We start from the raw sequence: 21,162 nt of genomic DNA on the forward strand, positions 1-21,162 counted from the left end.
CATGTATATATAGATATATATATATATATATATATATATATATATATATATATACACATAAATAACAAATGATAGACAGAAGATGGAATATACGAGACACACAAAAACTGGTTCAGTTTACATTGTTGATATTGATCTATGTAGGTCTATGATTAGGAAGGAATTACACAGCAAATATAGACATGCTAGTAATGACATATTAAAGAGAATCAACAATACAGGGCTACAAATCATCAAAGATCTAGCCATTGATGATAGAACAGAACCCTACGTTCCCCCAAAACCCCGGATTTTGCTTAAGGACCATAAACGTAACTTTCTTATCGACCCCCTCAGTTAGATTGATTTGCCCTTCTAAATCCGATATAGATATTATTAGTAAAAGTATCATTGACAGAGCATGGAAAATTCCAATTTGTCCCGACATGAAATAAATATTATTCTTGCTGTGCAAGCCACTTTAGTAGATTTTGATGGTACATTATGGAGTAGATTAGATAGGGAAAATGCATTTGATATAGCAATGGGCTCACATGATTCTGCTCAGGCCAGTGACCTAGTCAGAATATATATATATATCCTTTCATTAATCCAGTCTTCCTTTCCTGAAGTAACAGGGGGTCTATATAGGGATGATGCCTTACTTTTTTTAGACACAAGTAGTAAAGTACAATAGAAAGGCATAGGAAAAAATTTCTTTAGACTTTCCAAAAATTTAGGACTAAATATTACTATAGGTAAGGATTATCGTAGAGTGAATTTTGTTGACGCTACCTTCTGTCTTGATTCTGGATTATTTAAACCATTTAATAAATTGAATGATCATATTAAGTACATTAACATAGCATCCAACCATTCACCCATGATTTTACAGGGATTAGTTAAGAATATTTCTCCTAGAATTTCTAGATTATCTGCTACCAGAAAAATTTTTGAATCTCATAATCTTATTATGATGATGCTCTAGCTAAGGCTGGGTACCGTAATAGAATTCAATATATACAAGATGCAAGCTCAAGAAACACTGGTAATTCCTACAACTGTAATACACACACATATATGTATATGCATACATAGGGACGCCATTTGCTAGAGAGGCCAAAGCTAGGGTTTGAAGAAAAGCTATAAAGCTAAGCACTTTATGGACATGATACCCAGGGTAACCCCACAGACCAGCCATATGTATCTTTATCTATTTACATATGTACATACGTACATATATACATACATACATATAATGCAATATGTAATGTAATAACTTGGTATTTTCTACTCAACAGATTATACTCCATTTTTTTAATATTTATTGTATTTATGTCATGAGCACATTTACAAAAAAGAAAATTTTTTTCATTGTTTCATGCAAATTTGCACACATTGTTTGTAACATACTTTTTTTGTGAATGAACAATTTTTACCTACCATGACAATTGCATTTTTTTTATCGAAATTCTATTCACTTGGATATTCTCTCTCTGTTGTTCCTTAACAACCACATTTAACTGTTTATATTTCTTACATTAATTTGTTCAACTTTATTTACATCTTTGGTCAATTTTTTATACCATCTCAATGATCTTTAAAGCCAACTAAAACGATGACCAATGATAATCTGAACACAACAGTACAGCATGTATTATTTGAACCAGCTCCTTATGAAACTTCTTATCATTGCGACAGCTGGTTATCCACTTTCTCTAGAAAAATTTTAATCAACCTCTATGAATGTAATGGTTATGAAAATTATCACTATTTTGGCCAAATGACCCAGATATATCATTAGGTAAAAGTTCAGATTACCACATATATATAAAAAAAAATAATGAAATTAATACAGATCAGGAGAATGGAGATTTGTACATCCAAGTTTTATTATACAGTTAATAACATCACTCTTTGTCAAGACTTATGCGTGTTTCCACTGCTAGCCACTGCACACTGTTAAGTGTGCAATTGGTGTTAATTATCAGTGCAAATTCATCAGAGTCTATTATTACTACTGATCGGATATCATCTGACAGGAGTATGAACTTGACCAAAATTATTCCCTTATGTAGTGTTAGCGCTTCTATAAATAGTAACATATCTCTTGACCTTCATATTACCCTGGCTAGTTAAGAATTTATTGCTACATTTGGTCTTAAAGTAGGTCAATGTTCTTGTATGTTCCTGCAAATTCTTAATTCAAATCCTTGATTGCCATCATTCTGCTAATGTATAATAGTATTCTTATTTTTTTTAAAAGGTATCCAATTACTTTTGGGTTTGTTATCGTTATTACAATTATTAAACTATGGGTCTGTTATTTTCCTGATGAAGTTGCACCAATACTAAACACCGAGATGCACACTTAACAGTGTGTAGCAGAGGAAATGATCTTTATTAATTTCAATATATATATATATATATATATATATATATTTATTTATTTATTTATTTATTTATGTGTTTCAGCCAAGTGGCTGTGGTCATAACTTTTACACTAACCCTACTGTTAGACTCATTTGCCCTTCTAAATCAGACTTTGGTAGGATAAGTAAGCTTGTCATAGGTAAGTACATACCTACAATTAGGAATGTCATTAAATTTAAACTATGGTCTAGTTCATATAAGGTAACTGACTGGTTTACTAAAATCCCAGATAAAAACAAGACAAGATTCATGCAAATCGACATATCTAACTATTATGCTTCCATTAATCCTCTCCTCTTAAATAAGGCACTCATGTTTGTTATGAGAAACTCAGCACTTACTAGAGTAGAAGTAGACATTATTTTAGCGGCTAGGAAATCAATTATAAAATTTGAGGAAGAGTACTGGGTGAGAAAGGACAGACCAGAGATATTTGATATAACTATGGGATCAGCAGAGTCTGCACAAGTAACAGACTTAGTAGGGATGTACATTTTATTCTGCCTGTATAAGGAACTCCCAGAAATAGGAGTAGTCCTATACAGAGATGATGCACTTTTCACCCAGTTTAACCCCTCAAACTGGGACATAGAAAAATATAGGAAAAAATTTCTTAAGGTTCTTTAAAAACATATACTCTCAATATCTATAGAAGAGAAACATAACTCAGTCAACTTTCTTCATGCAAATTTAGATCTAAGTACAAGTATACACAGGCCTTATCATAAACCTAATACAAACCTTAGATACATTCATAAAAATAGCATTCACCCAAAAAGTATAACCCGATCAATAGTAGAAAATATACCAATCCAAATTAATAAACTCTCAGCAAACTAAATGAGGACTTTAATAATTTCACATTAGAGAAGGCAGGATATAGAGAAAAATTAAAATTTCATAATAGTATTAATAGTACAAATAATATAAGTAGTGAGATGGACCATACTGTCAATAATCATGATAGTATGCTTAATATGGAAAACAGTATTAATCAAATTGAACAAACAGTAAGAAGTGTTAAGGATAGGAAATCTGTGCAATTAGAATATAACAATCGAGTTCCTAGAAACAACAAGAAGAGTACAAATTAAATTCAATGTGTGCCAAATAAAGTACAAAGTAGCTTAGATAGGAATGGACCTACTGAGAGGTTCCATTTAGATAGGGTAGGTAAACAATACATAAACTCTATAAATAGTAATATACAAATATTTGACAAATATAATGTCAAATATAATAGTAAACAAACCCAATGCTGTAATAAGAACCAGATAAAGAGATTACACACTTTTTCAAAAAGCTTAGGTAGAAACAGAAATACATACCTTAGTAACATGGATATCTCTAGCTATATTGAATGGTATATAATTCCCTTTGGAAAACAAATAATTTCCAATATACTGAAATTGCTTTATTCAGCATTGACTAAATATTTTCCAAAAGACAGTAAATATAATACAGAACTGATGAGCTCTTCCCTTCCTTAAGTTCTGTACCAGCACGCTAAGCAAGAACATGGAGTAAATATAATATTTTTAATAAAAAGCAGGTTAGATTAGCTTTCTGTAATAGCAAAAATCTAGCACAAATTATAGCTACACACAATGATAATGAATTTAAACGTTTCCATGAGTAGTAGCAATAATAGTAACCAGAATAATAATTATAAATCAATAAATAGTAACAATGTCAACATGAGCAGACAAACTGTGGGTGACACAGCTGGGTATCAGGATAGGAGCTACGGTTTGACAACCAATGGAGTTGAAGAGACCTGATGGAGCTCCACAGTTGTCCTGGAAGTAGTGGATATGAATCCTAAAGGGCAAAGTGCTCAGTGTTTTCTCTGTGGAGAGGACTAATAGCTTAGAAGATAGACAGGAGAATACAAAAATCACATTTAGAGTAGATGAAGTGGATGATAGTGATGGAAATTCTAGAACTATTAGTTGTGATTGTGTAAGGTACAGGGTCTGTCTGCTTGAAACATAAAAACATTGTATACAGATGTAAGATTACCCCAGAGAATAGAGAATATTTCTATATAGGAGCTAGCTCATGTTATATTAAGCAGAGAATTGCCAATCATTTAAATTCATTTAGAAATAGGGACAAAATGAATACTACCAGCATTAGGAAGTTAATTTGGGCACTATAAGATAGTAAGAAAGTATTTTTCAGTGCTTGGGAAATTATTAGTAAAGCAAAACCTTATAGAATAGGCAATAATATATGTAACTTTGGTGTGGAGGAAATGTACCAAATTTTCTTTCTAAATATACCATTATAAACACTAGACAAGAACAGGCTATGAGATGTCCACATTGGATTAAATATATGTTTAAACGATTTAAAGAAACATAAATTAAATGCTAAAACATTCCCAGGTGAAGAATGCACCCCACAACATAGGTTAGTAGGTCAAGATCAGGGCTAAATGGTTTCCCAGAAGACGACCAGTAAGGAAAAGAAGGGTCTGGAAGTTTAAGGATCCTCTGAATGGACAGAGATTTAGAGATATAATACTTGAAGCATTTGATGAAAAAGAGGATATAGCATCACATAATGTGGAGGACAACTGGAGGTTCCTACAGGACAACCTGTTGAGAGCCACTAACCAAATCTGTGGCTAGTGAAAAGTCCCCTTTCAACCTAAGGTAACGTGGTGGTGGAACAATGTTGTTGACAGGGCCATTAAGGAAAAGAAACAGACATAGAAGGACTGGAAGTGTGGTAGTAGCAAGGAACAGTATCAAATCACCAGAAGGGAAGCTAGGAGACAGGTTTATTTAGCCAGAGGGGAAGCAGATAAGAAAAAATTTGCCAATGTTCTGTGTTGTGAGGACCAGAGACTTGAAGTGTTTCATATTGCAAGACAGTGTGTGAGAGAGGATTGTGATATCATAGGGGAGAAATGTGTTGGCATGGATCATGGCTCACTTGCATTTAATGATGCTGCAAAGAGAGACACTTGGAAACACCACTATGAAAGGTTGCTAAATGAAGAGAATGAATGGGAGAAAGAGAGTCTGCCAAATGTCGACCCAACAAAGGGACGAGCTATTTGAATTGACAGTACCTTGGTAGATAAAGTAATTAAGGGCATGAAGACAGGGAAAGCTCCTGGCCCGTCAGGAATCACTGCAGAGATGCTTAAAATATCTGGCGGTGTAGGCTCTATTTTAGTCACCCATATAGTCAACTAGGTGATACATGAAGGAGTCACACCCATTGACTGGTGTAGCAGCACCATAGTCAACTGCTATAAAGGTAAAGGCGAGGCATTAGACAGGAATAATTACAGAGGTATCAAACTGTTGGACCAGGTGATGAAAGTCACGGAGAGGGTCACAGCCGAACTAGTTAGGGAGAGAATTAGTTTAGATGAGATGCAATTTGGGTTTGTGCCAGGGAGAAACACCATTGATGCTGTATTACTGGTAAGACAGCTGCAGGAGAAACTGGAATAAAATTTTATTCCAGTCTTGATCACAACTGTCCAACAAACAGATACGAAACTCTGACTAACAGTTTTTTTGTGATGTTTTTGCAGCTTTAATAAAAAAGCATTTTACTCTACCTTCACTACTTGAGTACTATTTTTTTCCACCTTGTATTGCATTTATATGTTTGTTCATATATATACATATATGTGTGTGTATACACACACACAGAGTTTCAGACTAAATTTAATGACCTTTTATGCTCTTCTTTTCAAAAACAACTTGATATATTGGTGAACAGTCAATGGCATTGGAGAGCATAAAGATTTAAGTTGTAATTGAGAAAAGTTAGCTGACATAGAGGACTAGAAGTCATCTAAACATTGGAAGAGAGTTACCTGTATCATGATGATTTGTACCAAGTATCAAAATGCTGACATCATGGCTGCTGTTCAGTGAACTGTGGACACTACATAGACAGCTGCAACAAGAGTCTAAGATGTTGTTGCCAGCAGGAAGGGACACAGCAGACGTTCTGGCTGCATGCACATCCCAAAATTCATCTTCATATCCTTGAACAGGGCTGGATAGGGTTGCTACTGGAAGGCCATATGTGTAGCAACAAGATTCTGCTCCTAACTATAACTTAAGAAAGTGTTTGCTGCAGAAATTGCTCCAACTTCAGTATCAATTTCTGGCCTCCTAATTTCCCCAACTGTAATTCCATGGATCACTATGTGTGAGGGGCAGAGACACCAGCCACTCTGCCTGCAACATCAAGATCAAGCTGGTCGCCAACATCAAGGAGGTGTTTACTAACCTCCTCAGGGACACAATAAGGAATACATGCACCAGATTCAAAGTGCTGTCTTGGAAGCTGATGGTGGCTTCTTTGAGTAAACTGTTATCTCCCAACAATAATCTAATCAATATTTATTTTTCAATACTTTTATTTTTGGACGGGATATTATGTTGTTTTTTTTTTCCCCTTTTATGCAAACTGTCAAATTTAGTCCGAACACCCTGTATATACGTTACACACACAAATTTGTCCAGTAATTGCATCTTAACAATGTCATTATAGTCATGAATATTCGTGTTATGTTAAAACCATTATTATTATTATTTTATAACAATAATACCTGTTATCATTATTTTAAATAGCTATTGTTATTGCACAATAAATATAATAACTTCAAATGAAAATAAGAATATAATTATTGTTATAAAATAATCATAAAGCTAAAATGTACACAACAGTTTGTGTGTCTTTTCAACGACTAACACACACCTACAACAATTGAATTGATATACACATCTATATATGTGAATGTGTGTGTTTTTGCATGTCTGTATGTGCATGTGTGTGTGTGGTAAAGTAGCTTGCTTACGAACCACATGGTTCCAGGTTCAGTCCCACTGTGTGGCACCTTGGGCAAGTGTCTTCTACTATAGCCTTGGGCCGACCAAAGACTTGTGAGTGGATTTGGTAGACGGAAACCAAAAGAAACCCGTCATATATATGTATGTGTGTATATATATATGTGTGTGTGTGTGTGTGTGTGTGTGTGTGTGTGTGTGTGTGTGTGTGTGTGTGTTGTTCCCCCAACATCACTTGACAACCGATAGAATAAGTACTAGGCTTACAAAGAATAAGTCCTGGGGTCAATTTGCTCAACTAAAGGCAGTGCTCCAGCATGGCTACAGTCAAATGACTGAAACAAGTAAAAGAGAGTAAAGAGAGTGTATGTATGTATATATATATACATATATATTTATATACATACATGCATACACACACACACACACACACACACACACATATATATATATATATATATATATATATATATATATATATATATATATATATATATATATATATATATATGTACAAGGTTGACCAAAAGTCAGCCGACAGCATATCAAACTTCCATAAATACTTAATATTCGATTTTATTTATTCATTCCAATTATGAATGCTGTGAGTTTTCAACATTTGTCTATTTATTAGCAAAGTCTCATTCAGTTGTTAAACATAACTAAATCTTGGAATTAAATGGTTTTGATTTACTGTCAGGTGACTTTTGGACAACCCTGTGTGTGTGTGTGTGTGTATAGGGTATGAGAAATATTGGTGTCAAGAAGACCCAAAAGGTGGCAGGTAACGCTAAGTAAGTGTTATGGATAGACCATGGTTAAGCTCCAGGTTCAATAATGATACAAGTGAGGAGTCCAACATGGGTCATGTATTAGCATGCATATATATGAATTGACAAAATGAGATAAAAAATCCAAGGCTGTAGATAGTTTTCAGAATATTTATAAAGAAAAAGTCTTACAACTGTTTCCGGGATATTTTATATATCCCTTCATCAGAGATGGTGCAAGAAAATGTTTGAGCATTAATTATTATAGAGAAAATATGAAATACAGATAATAATGAATGCTCAAGCATTTTCTCGCATGGTCTCTGATGAAGGGATATATAAAATATCCCGGAAACAGTTGTAAGACTTTTTCTTTATAAATATTCTGAAAACTATTTACAGCATTGGATTTTTTTTATCTCATTCTGTCAATTTCATCATCGTCGTCATTTAACGTCCGCTTTCCATGCTAGCATGGGTTGGACGATTTGACTGAGGACTGGTGAAACCAGATGGCTACACCAGGCTCCAATCTGATTTGGCAGAGTTTCTACAGCTGGATGCCCTTCCTAACGCCAACCACTCCAAGAGTGTAGTAGGTGCTTTTACGTGCCACTGGCACAAAGGCCAGTCAGGCGGTACTGGCAACAGCCACGCTCAAAATGGTGTATTTTACATGACACCTGCACAGGAGCCAGTTTATATATATATATATATATATATATATATATATATATATATATATATATATATCAATTAAGGATAAAAATCTAAATAGGATTTTATCAAGTAGCTAGCATGTAAAAACCAATTAAGGTATAAATTAATACAAAGTATATAATTTTATAAATATAATTATAAAATTATAATAAGGGCAATTACGAGGTAATGTCACATGCTGGAAGAAGACGCCAAATGGCTCTAAACTACTTTATCTATCACATAGACACGTGTTGAAAGCGAGGGAATGAACAAAAAAATTTTTTGACTATTCTTGCAGAATTGAAGCCCATTCATGGTAAAGTTTTACCTTCAGCGTGTCAAGCGAAGCATGAGGAGTGCTGAAGACCCTTGTCTCTAAAATGGACTAAGCATAAAAATCCAATGGTTTGAGATTGGGGCTTCTTAACAGCCATATATCCTTGTCTATGAATGATGAAATGCTTTTCTGAATCCAGTGATGTGTCTGTTTGGAGCTGTGGGATGGTGCCACGTCCTGCTGGAGGCTCCAAGGTGCACCATGAAAGTGTTCATTTGCCCATGGAAGCAGTTCTGCATCCAGAATGTCACCAATGTATCACTGGGTATTAATTTTAAAACCAAAGGGAACAAAAACGAGAAGAGACCTTCCAGTGGCTGTCACAGCAGCCCAAACCGTAACTGACTATGGATTCTGACATTGATTTATGAGTCTACCCTCGACATAGCCAGTCATTCTGGTGGTTTACTGTGTTTGATGTCAAATTTCTTTTCATCAGTGAACACCAGGTTGGGCAGCAGGCCTTCAGCAATCTGACACAGGATAAGATGACTTTTCTCCAGTCTCATGGCCCTATAAACTTGCATGAACTCATGACAAAGGATCATCTTGTAGGGGTGTGTCCTGAGATCCTCCTTCAGTACTCGATACATCAATGTTCGGATTACTTTTGCTGTGGCAGCCAGTTTTCTGATGGAACAATGAAGATTTCACTGTATCATTTCTCTGGTACTTTTGATTAGTTGAGGGGTCTGCACACTTGTTTTTTTTTTTTTTTTTGGTCATGTCCAGGTCGATTAGCATTGGAACCAGTCTTTTGAAGTTTCTAGACAATTTTCCAGACTGTATTTCGGTTAATTCTAAGCTTTTTTGTTATAGTCGTATTACTTTTACCTCCTTTGTGGAGGGTTATGATTGTATTTCAGTCTACAGCCATTATTTAATTTATAAACCCGAAATTATTTAGTCTGAAACAAAAAGAAGACACACTAAGCTTTTACCATGATGCGTAATTTTATTAAAGCCTGAAACTTCAGTTGCTTTAATTTTGGGACACTTTGTACACACACACACACACACACACACACACACACACACACACACACACACGCACACATACACACACATATTTATTTATTAACATTTAACAAAAGCAACAGAATAACTCAAGGGCCAAAAGTTTCATGCATTGACACTAATTTAAAACTCTCAGCACTAGAGTAACTCTGTTGCTTCTGCTAAATATTAACAAAATACATATACTCATATTTTGATTCTATTTTTCTGTGTGCATCACCATACGTGTGTGTGCATGTGTGTGTGTTTTTATACATATATATGTTAAGATTTCACTGAAGTATAGTGATATTAATATCATGCTGTTAGAACTCACTATACATACATATGCTGTGATATGAAATTAATAGAATGGCAAGGGAAGAGGAGTTATGTAGTCATCTTCATTTGCTGTTTGTGCTATAAGAAGCAGTGCAATTAAAGCTGAGTGCTTAGGCATCACCTTATAGCCTTTAAAACAAAGTGCATGTTTATTTGGGGAAGCATTTAAGAAAGCTGGAAGTTACTGAAGTCTTATTCCATTGTTGTTCCATTAATTTCTGAAAGAAGCCTGTTGAATGTGTGTGTGTGTGTGTGTGTGTGTGTGTGTGTGTTGTCCCCCAACTACTGCTTGACAATTGGTGCTGGTGTGTTTACATCCCTGTAACTTAGAGGTTCAGCAAACAAGATCATTAACATAAGTGCCAGACTTAGAAAAAAGATAGAAGTACTGAGGTTGATTCTAGGTGATGCCCCAGCATGGCAGCAGTCTAATGACTGAAACAAATAAAAAGATAAAAGATATCCCCTTAGGGGCTAAATACTCATGGGGTTAGTTTTCTCTGTGTACACAACCGAAATAATCCTATCTGATATTTTGACCCTAACCAACCATAGGTCAGAACCACAGAGATTACCCAATCCTACCTGGTGCATATATATATATGTATATATATATATATATATATATATATATATATATATATATATATATATATATATATATATATATATATAACTATTAAGGTGGCTATTCGCAATTTACAACCAAAAGACAAAAGTACAATTGTCACTAAAGTGACTAAAGGTGCAAGTCACCAGCAGTACTAAAAATAGGAGTCAAAACAACTCTTAGCCATGGGCAAGCATTTATCTAATGACTAACAAGAGAGACAAGTTCCCTACAGCAAGTGAGATAGAGTCAGATCATAGATGATTTGGGATTTGAGTAATCCTCATCAGTGACCCTTACTCAATTGCCGAGGGCTAAATCTAACTTGCCTTGTCAATTCATAGAAAATACTGTAGGAATCAGTGATGGAGTCAGTCATTAGATAAGTGCTTGCCTGAAGCTAAGAGCTGTTTTGACTCTTATTTCTAGCAATGCTGGTGCTTACTAGCACCCTCGGTCACTTTAGTGACAATTGAATATATATATATATATATATATATATATATATATATATATATAAGAATTTAAGGATTGGAGAAAACGCATGTTATAATTGCATACTTTATTCCTACATATGTTTCAAAGGATTACAACCTGTGTGATCCATAGGGATCTTTGATATTAAAATTGTAACCTTCTCATCAGGGAAAGCATGGGAATCATCTTAAACGTAAGACATTATGACCGATTATGAAAGCAATAGATGGATAAGGTTATGACTTGATTCATTTGAAAAAAACCGTTAGAGAATTGGACGCTGCCGGATAGTGGGTTGGACAACACATGCATATAAATGTGTGAGAACTTACATGCATACATAAATACATATACACAAACACACGCATATACATGCATACTGATACACACACACACACATATACATATATATATATGCGCATATACACATACATACACATGTGCACCCGTATATACATATGTATACATATATATACATATATACACACACACACACATATATACATATACATACACACCCATATATATACACACACTCATACGTCCACATTTATACATATGCACATACGTACCCACGCATATACATGTGTGTGTATGTGTGTCTGTGTATACATATTTAGGGTTTTGCATAAAATAGAAGTGTTTTAACTGATTTTTCTGTGTACATATACGCATTATCATTTATAATTTCACTCTTACCCTTGTTCTGACTCTTATCAATATTATTTTTTTTAAATATATAAATATGCATTTACGTATGATTTTTTGGATGTATGGATATTTTTGTGTAAAAATGTATTTATTAAAACATAGGTTTGTTTATATGTTCAAATATGAATGTACTTGTGAATAAGTATGGGAGCATATTTGTGTAGATGTATTTTTTATCTTTATTTTTATTTTTAAAAAAATATAAGTAAACGTTTAGATGTTTATGTATGTGTAAATATAAATGTGTGTATATGATTGCGTATACAAGTTTATGTGAATGTGCGTGTCCACATGTGTATCCATGTGTATATACACACACATATATGTATATATATATATATATATATAATAATATTATTAGGGACAAAATCCAAAATTACAGGTAAAAAACTCAATTAAAATCAATTTATAAAAAATTAAAATTAAATTGAGCCTTATAGATAAAGTATATATAAAATATATATAGTTTTAGGGAAAATAACCAATTTTCAAGAACTCATCGATGAAAATCCACTATCACATATAGAAAAATTAATAATTAAAAGCACAATAAATGAGTATAATATAAAGTAAAGTAAATATCATAAGATAAATATAATAAAAAGATTACACGTGTTTCATAACCAATTTTCAAATAGAAAAGAAATTTAAATCGATTAAAATCAATTGAAATTATCGAAAATAAGTTCTATTAAAAAATATAGCTACTCGTTAGATCGTAATTAGAACAATAATTAGATATATATCTCAACCAACAATAAGTACCAGATGAATTAATATGAAATACTTATTATATAAAGATAGAAAAATTATTTTAAAAATATCATAATATCAAAATAATAACCATTCAATAATCATCCCTTCATCCATAATAATAACATGTATATTATATACAAAAAACATCTTACCTAAATTATCATTGTTTTAAATTATCATTGTTTTAAATACAAGTTGAACGAAGTTTAAAATAATAATAATGAAGATAAAATTAGTACATATTTAACCGGTGTAATAGTTAAAGCTATACTATATATACTATATATATATGGGTGTGTATGTATATGTATATATGTGTGTGTGTGTATATATATGTATATATATATGTATACATATGTATATACGGGTGCACATGTGTATGTATGTGTATATGCGCATATATATATATGTATATGTGTGTGTGTGTGTATCAGTATGCATGTATATGCGTGTGTTTGTGTATATGTATTTATGTATGCATGTACGCTCTCACACATTGATTGGTATGTGTTGTCCAACCCACTATCCGGCAGCGTCCAATTCTCTCTCTATATATATATATGTGTGTGTGTGTGTGTGTGTGTGTGTGTGTGTGTGTATATATATGTGTGTGTCTGTGTATGTATCTGTATGTGTGTGTATGTGTATGTATATATGTATGTATGTGTATGGGTATGTGTGCATGTGTATATGTGTGTGTATGTACATGTATTTGTGTGTATGTGTATATATATATATGTATAAGAATATATATATATATATATGTATATATATATATATATATGTATATATATGTATATATATGTATGTATGTGTATATGTATGTATATATGTATATATATATATGTATGTATATGGGTATATAGGTGTGTGGATGAGTGTATCTGTATGTATGTATGTATACATGTATACCTGTGTGGGGGTGTATGTATGTATGCTTGTGAGTATATATATATATATATATTATATATATATATATATATATATATATATATATATATATATATATATATATATATATATATATATATATATATATATGTGTGTGTGTGTGTGTGTGTGTGTGTGTGTACAAATCTACGTATATGTAAGCATGTATAATTGTGTATGTATTTATATAAAACCATATATATATATATACGTTATTAAGTTCTGTATGTAAGTGCATATTTCTATATGTATGTGTGTGTATGTATTTATGTATGTATACGTGTATGTGTGTTTATGTATGTATATGTATGTGTATGTATATGTATATGTATGCATGCACACACACACACATATATGGATATGTGCATGTATGTATGTGGGTGTGTGTATATATGTGTATATATAAAACACTTGAGTTATTTTTCTTTTATATATACACATATATATATGTATATATATGTATATATGTATATATGTATATGTATTATGTATGTATGTATGTGCATACGTGTGTTTGCGTATGTATTCATGTATGTATATGTATATGCGAATCTGTTTATTTGATTAGGTAATAGGCGTAGATGTATAGCTATGTGTATGTGCATGAATATATTTCTATTTATACATGTGTGTATATGTAGATGGATACATATGTGTATATGGGGACACGCACACATGTGTATATTTGTATATGCGTGGGTACGTATGTGCATATGTATAAATGTGGACGTATGAGTGTGTGTATATATATGGGTGTGTATGTATATGTATATATGTGTGTGTGTGTGTATATATGTATATATATATGTATACATATGTATATACGGGTGCACATGTGTATGTATGTGTATATGCGCATATATATATATGTATATGTTTGTGTGTGTGTATCAGTATGCATGTATATGTGTGTGTTTGTGTATGTGTATTTATGTATGCATGTACGCTCTTACACATTGATTGGTATGTGTTGTCCAACCCACTATCCGGCAGCGTCCAATTCTCTAACGGTTTTTTTCAAATGAATCAAGTCAGAACCTTATCCATCTATTGCTTTCATAATCGGTCATAATGTCTTACGTTTAAGATGATTCCCATGCTTTCCCTGATGAGAAGGTTACAATTTTAATATCAAAGATCCCTATGGATCACACAGGTTGTAATCCTTTGAAACATATGTAGGAATAAAGTATGCAATTATAACATGCGTTTTCTCCAATCCTTAAATTCTTAAATATACTCAAATACCCAAAATTTCAAGGACTTCCTGCCTTAAAAACAAGAGCTAACCACAGTTATTTTGTGTTCTTTGCTACATTGGTTTCTATTAACCCATTTATTCTATCAGAAGAATTTTTATTCATTAAGATAGAAGAAATACACATAATATATATATATATATATATATATATATATATATATATATATGGGAGAATTTACGAAAAAAACAACAGACGAAGACAGGTGGTGTAAACAACAAATGGATGTATTAGTTTAACGCTCAGGAATAGAGAAAGTCTTTGACGTTTCGAGCTACGCTCTTCAACTGAAAGGAACACAGAAAGAAATAAGGCGAGAAACAAGGAGAAAAAAATATAAATGTAGTGGTCAGCAATCTATCATGGCGATATATATATATATATATATATAGCAAAGAGGCATGACTTTAATGCTAGTCTAATGAAGTGCCACTATTCCATAATTTTTCACACATAATCAATTACATGCAATTTGGTTGAAAATGGAGTGGGACAAGAACAGTTGCAATGAATATTAAAGTTGTGTTAATAGATTCTTAATTTTTTCCTCATTTTATTTGTTACTCTTGAAATACTTGCCCAGTAGTTTTATCAGTAAGGCACCTGGGGTTCTTGCACCAGTGGGCTTGTAAAGTTTTTAAGTCCCAGAATGATATAATAAATAGCCAATGTTCTGTCAAGTGCTGCATTAGAAATACACAGAGTTACTACCGAATCCAGCCCCACACTATATATCCATATATCCATTTTCTCCGCCCATTTTACCTAGGAGGATCATGGGGTCTTATCAGAAGCAACCATCATTACACTTTCTGGCTGGATTCCCAAGTGTGGCCAACTGAGACAATGAATATTATCCTACCATCTTGTTCTTAGTCTATCTCTAGGTTAGTTGGCTAAGCATAAAAAACCTGTCTTACGATTCTTTCCTGCAACATTCTAATCATGTGTCCATAACATTGGAGCTGTGACCTCTCAATCTAGAAAGACTCCTTGACTTCTGAGTTATGTACCCTGTTGAGTAATGGTATGCCAGAGATCCTTCAGAGGAACTCCATATTCGTAATTGTACTCTTTTGGTTATTACCCAACATTCATGACCACAGGTAAGGATAGGTGTGGAAACAGAATTGAAGATATCAAGTTTGGCATTTTTACCAACCTTCTCTCTCCTGAGAATCTTCTGAGTATAAAATGCTGGAGCTGGTATGTTACCGTGTCAATACCAGCAATTCTAGCATGCAATTCAGCTACCTACTTCCCACCACTCATGAATATGGCGCCAAAATTCTTAAACTTCTCCACTTGCTTCAGTGATGTTCATCTAACATGCACTGGGAAAACTTTCTTCACAACATTAATTCTCATCTCTGCTTTGCTGTACTAGGCAGCAAACGGATTCAATGCATGCGGATTCCATGCAAACGGATTCCATGTCATTTACACTATATATCTTTTACTTGTTTCAGTCATTAAATTGAGGATAGTTGAATGAATGGACTAATACCTTTTTTTTCTATCGGTTTCTGTTGCTGAACTGATGAGTTACGGAGGTGTAGACGAAACTATAGAAGACACTTGGCCAAGGTGCCACGCAGTGGGATTGAAACTGGAACCATGTAGCTGGGAAGCAAGCATCTCACCACACAACTACGCTTGCGCCTCTACACACACCTGCTATACTTTACTTAAAAATATAAATCAATAATTTGTTTTCAATTGAAATTTGCGAGACGAAATTAAAATATTTCTATTTCTATCATTGCAGAATGTCAGTAATATAACAAGTGGAAGAAATGGTATGGATTATATCGTGTGCAGTGGCTTAGCTGGCAGTTTCTGTTGTTTTTTTTTTTTTTTTCCTCAGCCCAGGAAACACGGAATGTGAAGTCGACCCCTACGACAATTTAAATTCAGAATTTAGAGAGAGGGGTACGTAACTAAATACCACAAGGCATTTTGTAAGACACTTTATCAATTTGACCATTAGCCACATCACCCTCCTCCCATTTTAGTCTCTCTGTATATATAAAGACAGAGAGAGAAAGAAAGAGACGTACATACATATTGTTTGTTTCGGGCGCGCCAAAATTTATGGCTTATGAAAGAAGTAACAGGCTATATAGCTTTTAATATTCATTTTACACTGTTACTGCTAGTAATAATGGCTTTATTGTTTGCAGGGCTTTGGTGTACTACAACTTGTTAGAAAACGTACAAAGTAAGGGCAGAAAGCAGTGACGGAGGTAAAGAATATGCACCCCACCCATTTTCGACGTAACCTAGCCCTAGACCTTAAACACCGGGTGTGCGTATTATTTACCTTGGTCAAAACAGTAATGTAAAGTACATAGGAAAATAGAAAAATGAATGATAAATGTGCTATAATCACGAAAAGTACATAGGCACGTCAGGTCTATCTATCTATCCATTTATCTATCTATCTATATATAAACATAATTAAGGGATCAGCAAATATTTGCTTCACCATATACCGAAGTTCAGAAATAGCAGCTAAAAAAGCTGAGAATTGCACAGATATGTGGGATTCTCAGCTTTTTTAGCTGCTATTTCTGAACTTTGGTATATGGTGAAGCAAATATTTGCTGATCCCTTAATTATGTTTATAAATATATATGAGCTTTTAAATAAGTTCTCCACCAATAATGGTGCTTTCATACCGATGGGCTTGGTAAAAATTATTAATTGTTAATTGATTTATTAATTAATAAATTGATAATCCTTTACCCTTTTAATTTGTAATAATTCTCTCTATCTCTCTCTCTCTATATATATATAAATATATATATATATATATATATATATATAATACACACACACACACGAATGGAATAAACATCTCTCACCTCACTTCACTTATCTATTCAATGTATGTACACACACACACACACACACACACAGCAGAAAAAGAAATGAGGTGTATATTTCCAAAAAGTGTAGAAAATAAGCTCACGAAATTAGGATATAACTCCTACAGGTACGTGGCTGGATTTAGTTGTTCAAACTTTTTTTTTACCATAATAAAAAAAAAACACCCTTACACTCACTTTCTCATTCACTCAGTCCTCTTCCTTTCTCCACTTAGTATATGAAATAAATAAAGTCTTCACTTAAGGTGAAGCTTCTGAGTAATTATCCGATCTGTTATATCAAAACCTTACCGACTTAAATTAAAGAATAGATCTTTAAATATGTTTTTCAACATACCTTTAAGCAAATAAAGGGTAGGACATTCCTATAGAATAGAGTCGGAAATTTTCCAGTGCGCCAAAGGATTAAAAAAAGAATTCCTGTGAGTTTGATAGTTTTAAGTCTTGTAGCAAACGAATAGGCACCCCCACCCTATTTTTGGCAGGTGAGAGTGATTTTTCCTCCGTAAATTTTTTTTATCTGGTCTTTTGTAACGCTTTTTTAAAAAATATGTCACGCATTATTTTGAAGAATCCTTTCAAATGCTTAAAACATATATTAAAAAGAAAATCATCACTGAATAATTAATGGGGTCGGTGTTAACTCTCTACCCACCTTTTTTCTGATTCGTAATTTCTGATGCTTAATCTGTTCGAAGAAATCACGATTTATGGTGCATAGTGCACTCGATAACTTCCAACTCTATTCTGCAGGAATACTTAGAACAGTCATAGAAGTTAGTTCCATATATCTACATAAGAATGCCCCCACCATCGACTTTATTTCCTTACAATTTTCACAAAAATGAAGATTTTTTATGACATCTGAAAGAATTCCGATGGTGTAGCTTAGGATGTATTGAACTTTAATGTGAGAAACAAAACAGAAATTTGTGAGCGCGCATAAATTCACACACAAATACACACACACATTAAAACTTAAAATATTGGGAAAATAGTTGTGTCAGAACGTGTGTGCGCCCACTAACTTGTTTTCTCGTTTTTTCCACATTAAAATAATAGTTAATCTAGAAAATTTTATTAGGAAAATATTCATTTTTCTGAAAGTTATGTGCAGAAACAAAGTTGAGGCGGGGGATGGGTACACACTTGGGTAAGTATACCTATATTTCATCATAGGTCTTGCTCAATCACCTCTGACTTGGGGCTCATCGGCAACAATTATACATCACCACCACCACCCATACTCCATTGCACACCTCTTCACATCAGTCGCCACTTACCTGAAACATTGTTTATGAAAAATAACATCATGAACAGGGCCAGCTCTCTCGTATTGGTAGACAATATTATCACATCGGAAACATTTACTCCTCTCCTGGATAGGCTGGAATATATGGGATAAATTCTGAAATCTTCTCTCCACTTGACCATTTTTATCGTCCTCTATCGACATGACTGTCCGTTGGAGAAACACACTAGGAAACTATTCACCACTAACAACAATGCATAGGCTATGTTATTGTTGTGAATTATTATTAGCAGTAACAATGTTAGTTGTGATATTCCTTTGTTGACTCTTGCTCTGGACTTCGTCTGTCTATATCACCCTCTTCCTCTGTCTCTCTCTCTCTGTCAACCTTTCTCTCTTTCTTTCTCACTATCCCAGTTAATGTCTTCTTGTTTTCCTTCTCTCTTTCCTTTTTCTCCCTCTTTCTTACTGCTCCAGTCAATATCTTCTTGCTTTCTCTCTCCACAAGGAAAGTTTAGACCAGAAACGTGTTCGTGTTTGTGTGTGTGAAAATCTGAAAGTTTAAGTTCAGAAGAGTGTGTGTGTGTGTGTGTGTGTATAGAAGAGTGTAAGAGAGAATGAGAGAAGGCGTGTGTGTGTGTGTGTGTGCATATGTATGTTTGTACAATACAAGAACTGTCAAAAAAACCAATACGAAACTTGTTTACTCTCCCTCGATTAAAAAAACTTCACTCACACACATACATGTGCACACACTGTCACAGGTGGTCACACCAATACATAAGCAGTTAGTCTCTAATTCTCCTTCTCCTTTACTTTCTCTTTCTTTCTCTCTCTCCTTCTCTCATACACACACGCGCGCTCTCCTCTCGTACATAAACATACTCTCTCATACATAAAAACATTTACACATGCTCGCGCTCCTCTCTCTCTCTCTCTCCCCTCTCTCTCTCTTATTCTTATCTAAACACACGCACATACATGCTAATGTGAGAGCTTACGTATACATATTACATACTTACTATCGATGCGTTTAACTCTTCAGTAATTTACACTCTGCCTGGATTTGACCAGCTATTCCAACCAGTTTACATGTCCATCTCTATAGATTCAACTTTCGGCTGAGTTTCGGATCAGAAACACTCACATAAGTTGGATCTTTTCTGTTTTGACGAAGATTTTTCGGTAATTTTTCAGATTAACACCCGCACGATCTTCTCTAGAGTGTTAGGCTTAAGGTTATAGGGTCAGGGTTAGGATTTTAGGGTTAGGGTTAGTGTTTAGGGTGGTAATTTTTCAGATTAACACCCGCACGATTTTCACTAGGGTGTTACGGTTAGGGTTTTAGGGTCAGGGTTAGGGTTTTAGGGTTAGGATTAGGGTTAGGGTTAAGGTTTAGGGTTACGTTTTAGGGTCAGGGTTAGGGTTTAGGGTTAGGGTTAGAATTAGGGTAAGGATTAGGGTTAGGTCTAGGATTTTAGAGTTAGGGTTAGGTAATCGTGCGGGTGTTAATCTGAAAAATTACCTTTAGGGTTACGGTTAGGGACGGAATTCCCTAACCCAAACGCTTAAACCCTAACCCTAACACCGTAACCCTAACCCTAATCCTAACCCTAAAATCCTAACCCTGACCCTAAAACCCTAAGACCCTAGTGAAGATCGTACGGGTGTTAATTTGAAAAATTACCGATTTTTCCTTTCTTCAGCACGTCTTGCAATATGTTTGGGTGGAGGTGGGGGCATCTTTTTATGAAGAAAATTTCTGACGATTTTATTTTCACCTCACCCCTTCCCTCACCACCCTTTCCTGACCGATCCTGGCCAATTGTTTTGGCACTACGTACTTAAAAACCATTAGAAAAGTGGAAAAAAATCACAAATTTTCAAAACT

General features: G+C 33.9%; 1 protein-coding gene across 1 annotated transcript in view; it reads right to left on the reverse strand.

The window, feature by feature from the left end:
* Positions 1-20,105, reverse strand: part of LOC106868781 (hillarin) — a 124,037-nt gene extending 103,932 nt beyond the window's left edge. Inside the window, exon 1 of the mRNA XM_014914199.3 lies at positions 19,303-20,105. Coding sequence (XP_014769685.1) covers positions 19,303-19,475 — 173 coding nt within the window. The 5' untranslated portion in view covers positions 19,476-20,105. The remainder of the gene's footprint in view (positions 1-19,302) is intronic.
* Positions 20,106-21,162: the final 1,057 nt, after the last annotated feature.

The sequence above is a fragment of the Octopus bimaculoides genome, chromosome 8 (genome assembly GCF_046866305.1).
Source record: "Octopus bimaculoides isolate indiv1 chromosome 8, ASM4686630v1, whole genome shotgun sequence".
Taxonomy (NCBI): domain Eukaryota; kingdom Metazoa; phylum Mollusca; class Cephalopoda; order Octopoda; family Octopodidae; genus Octopus; species Octopus bimaculoides.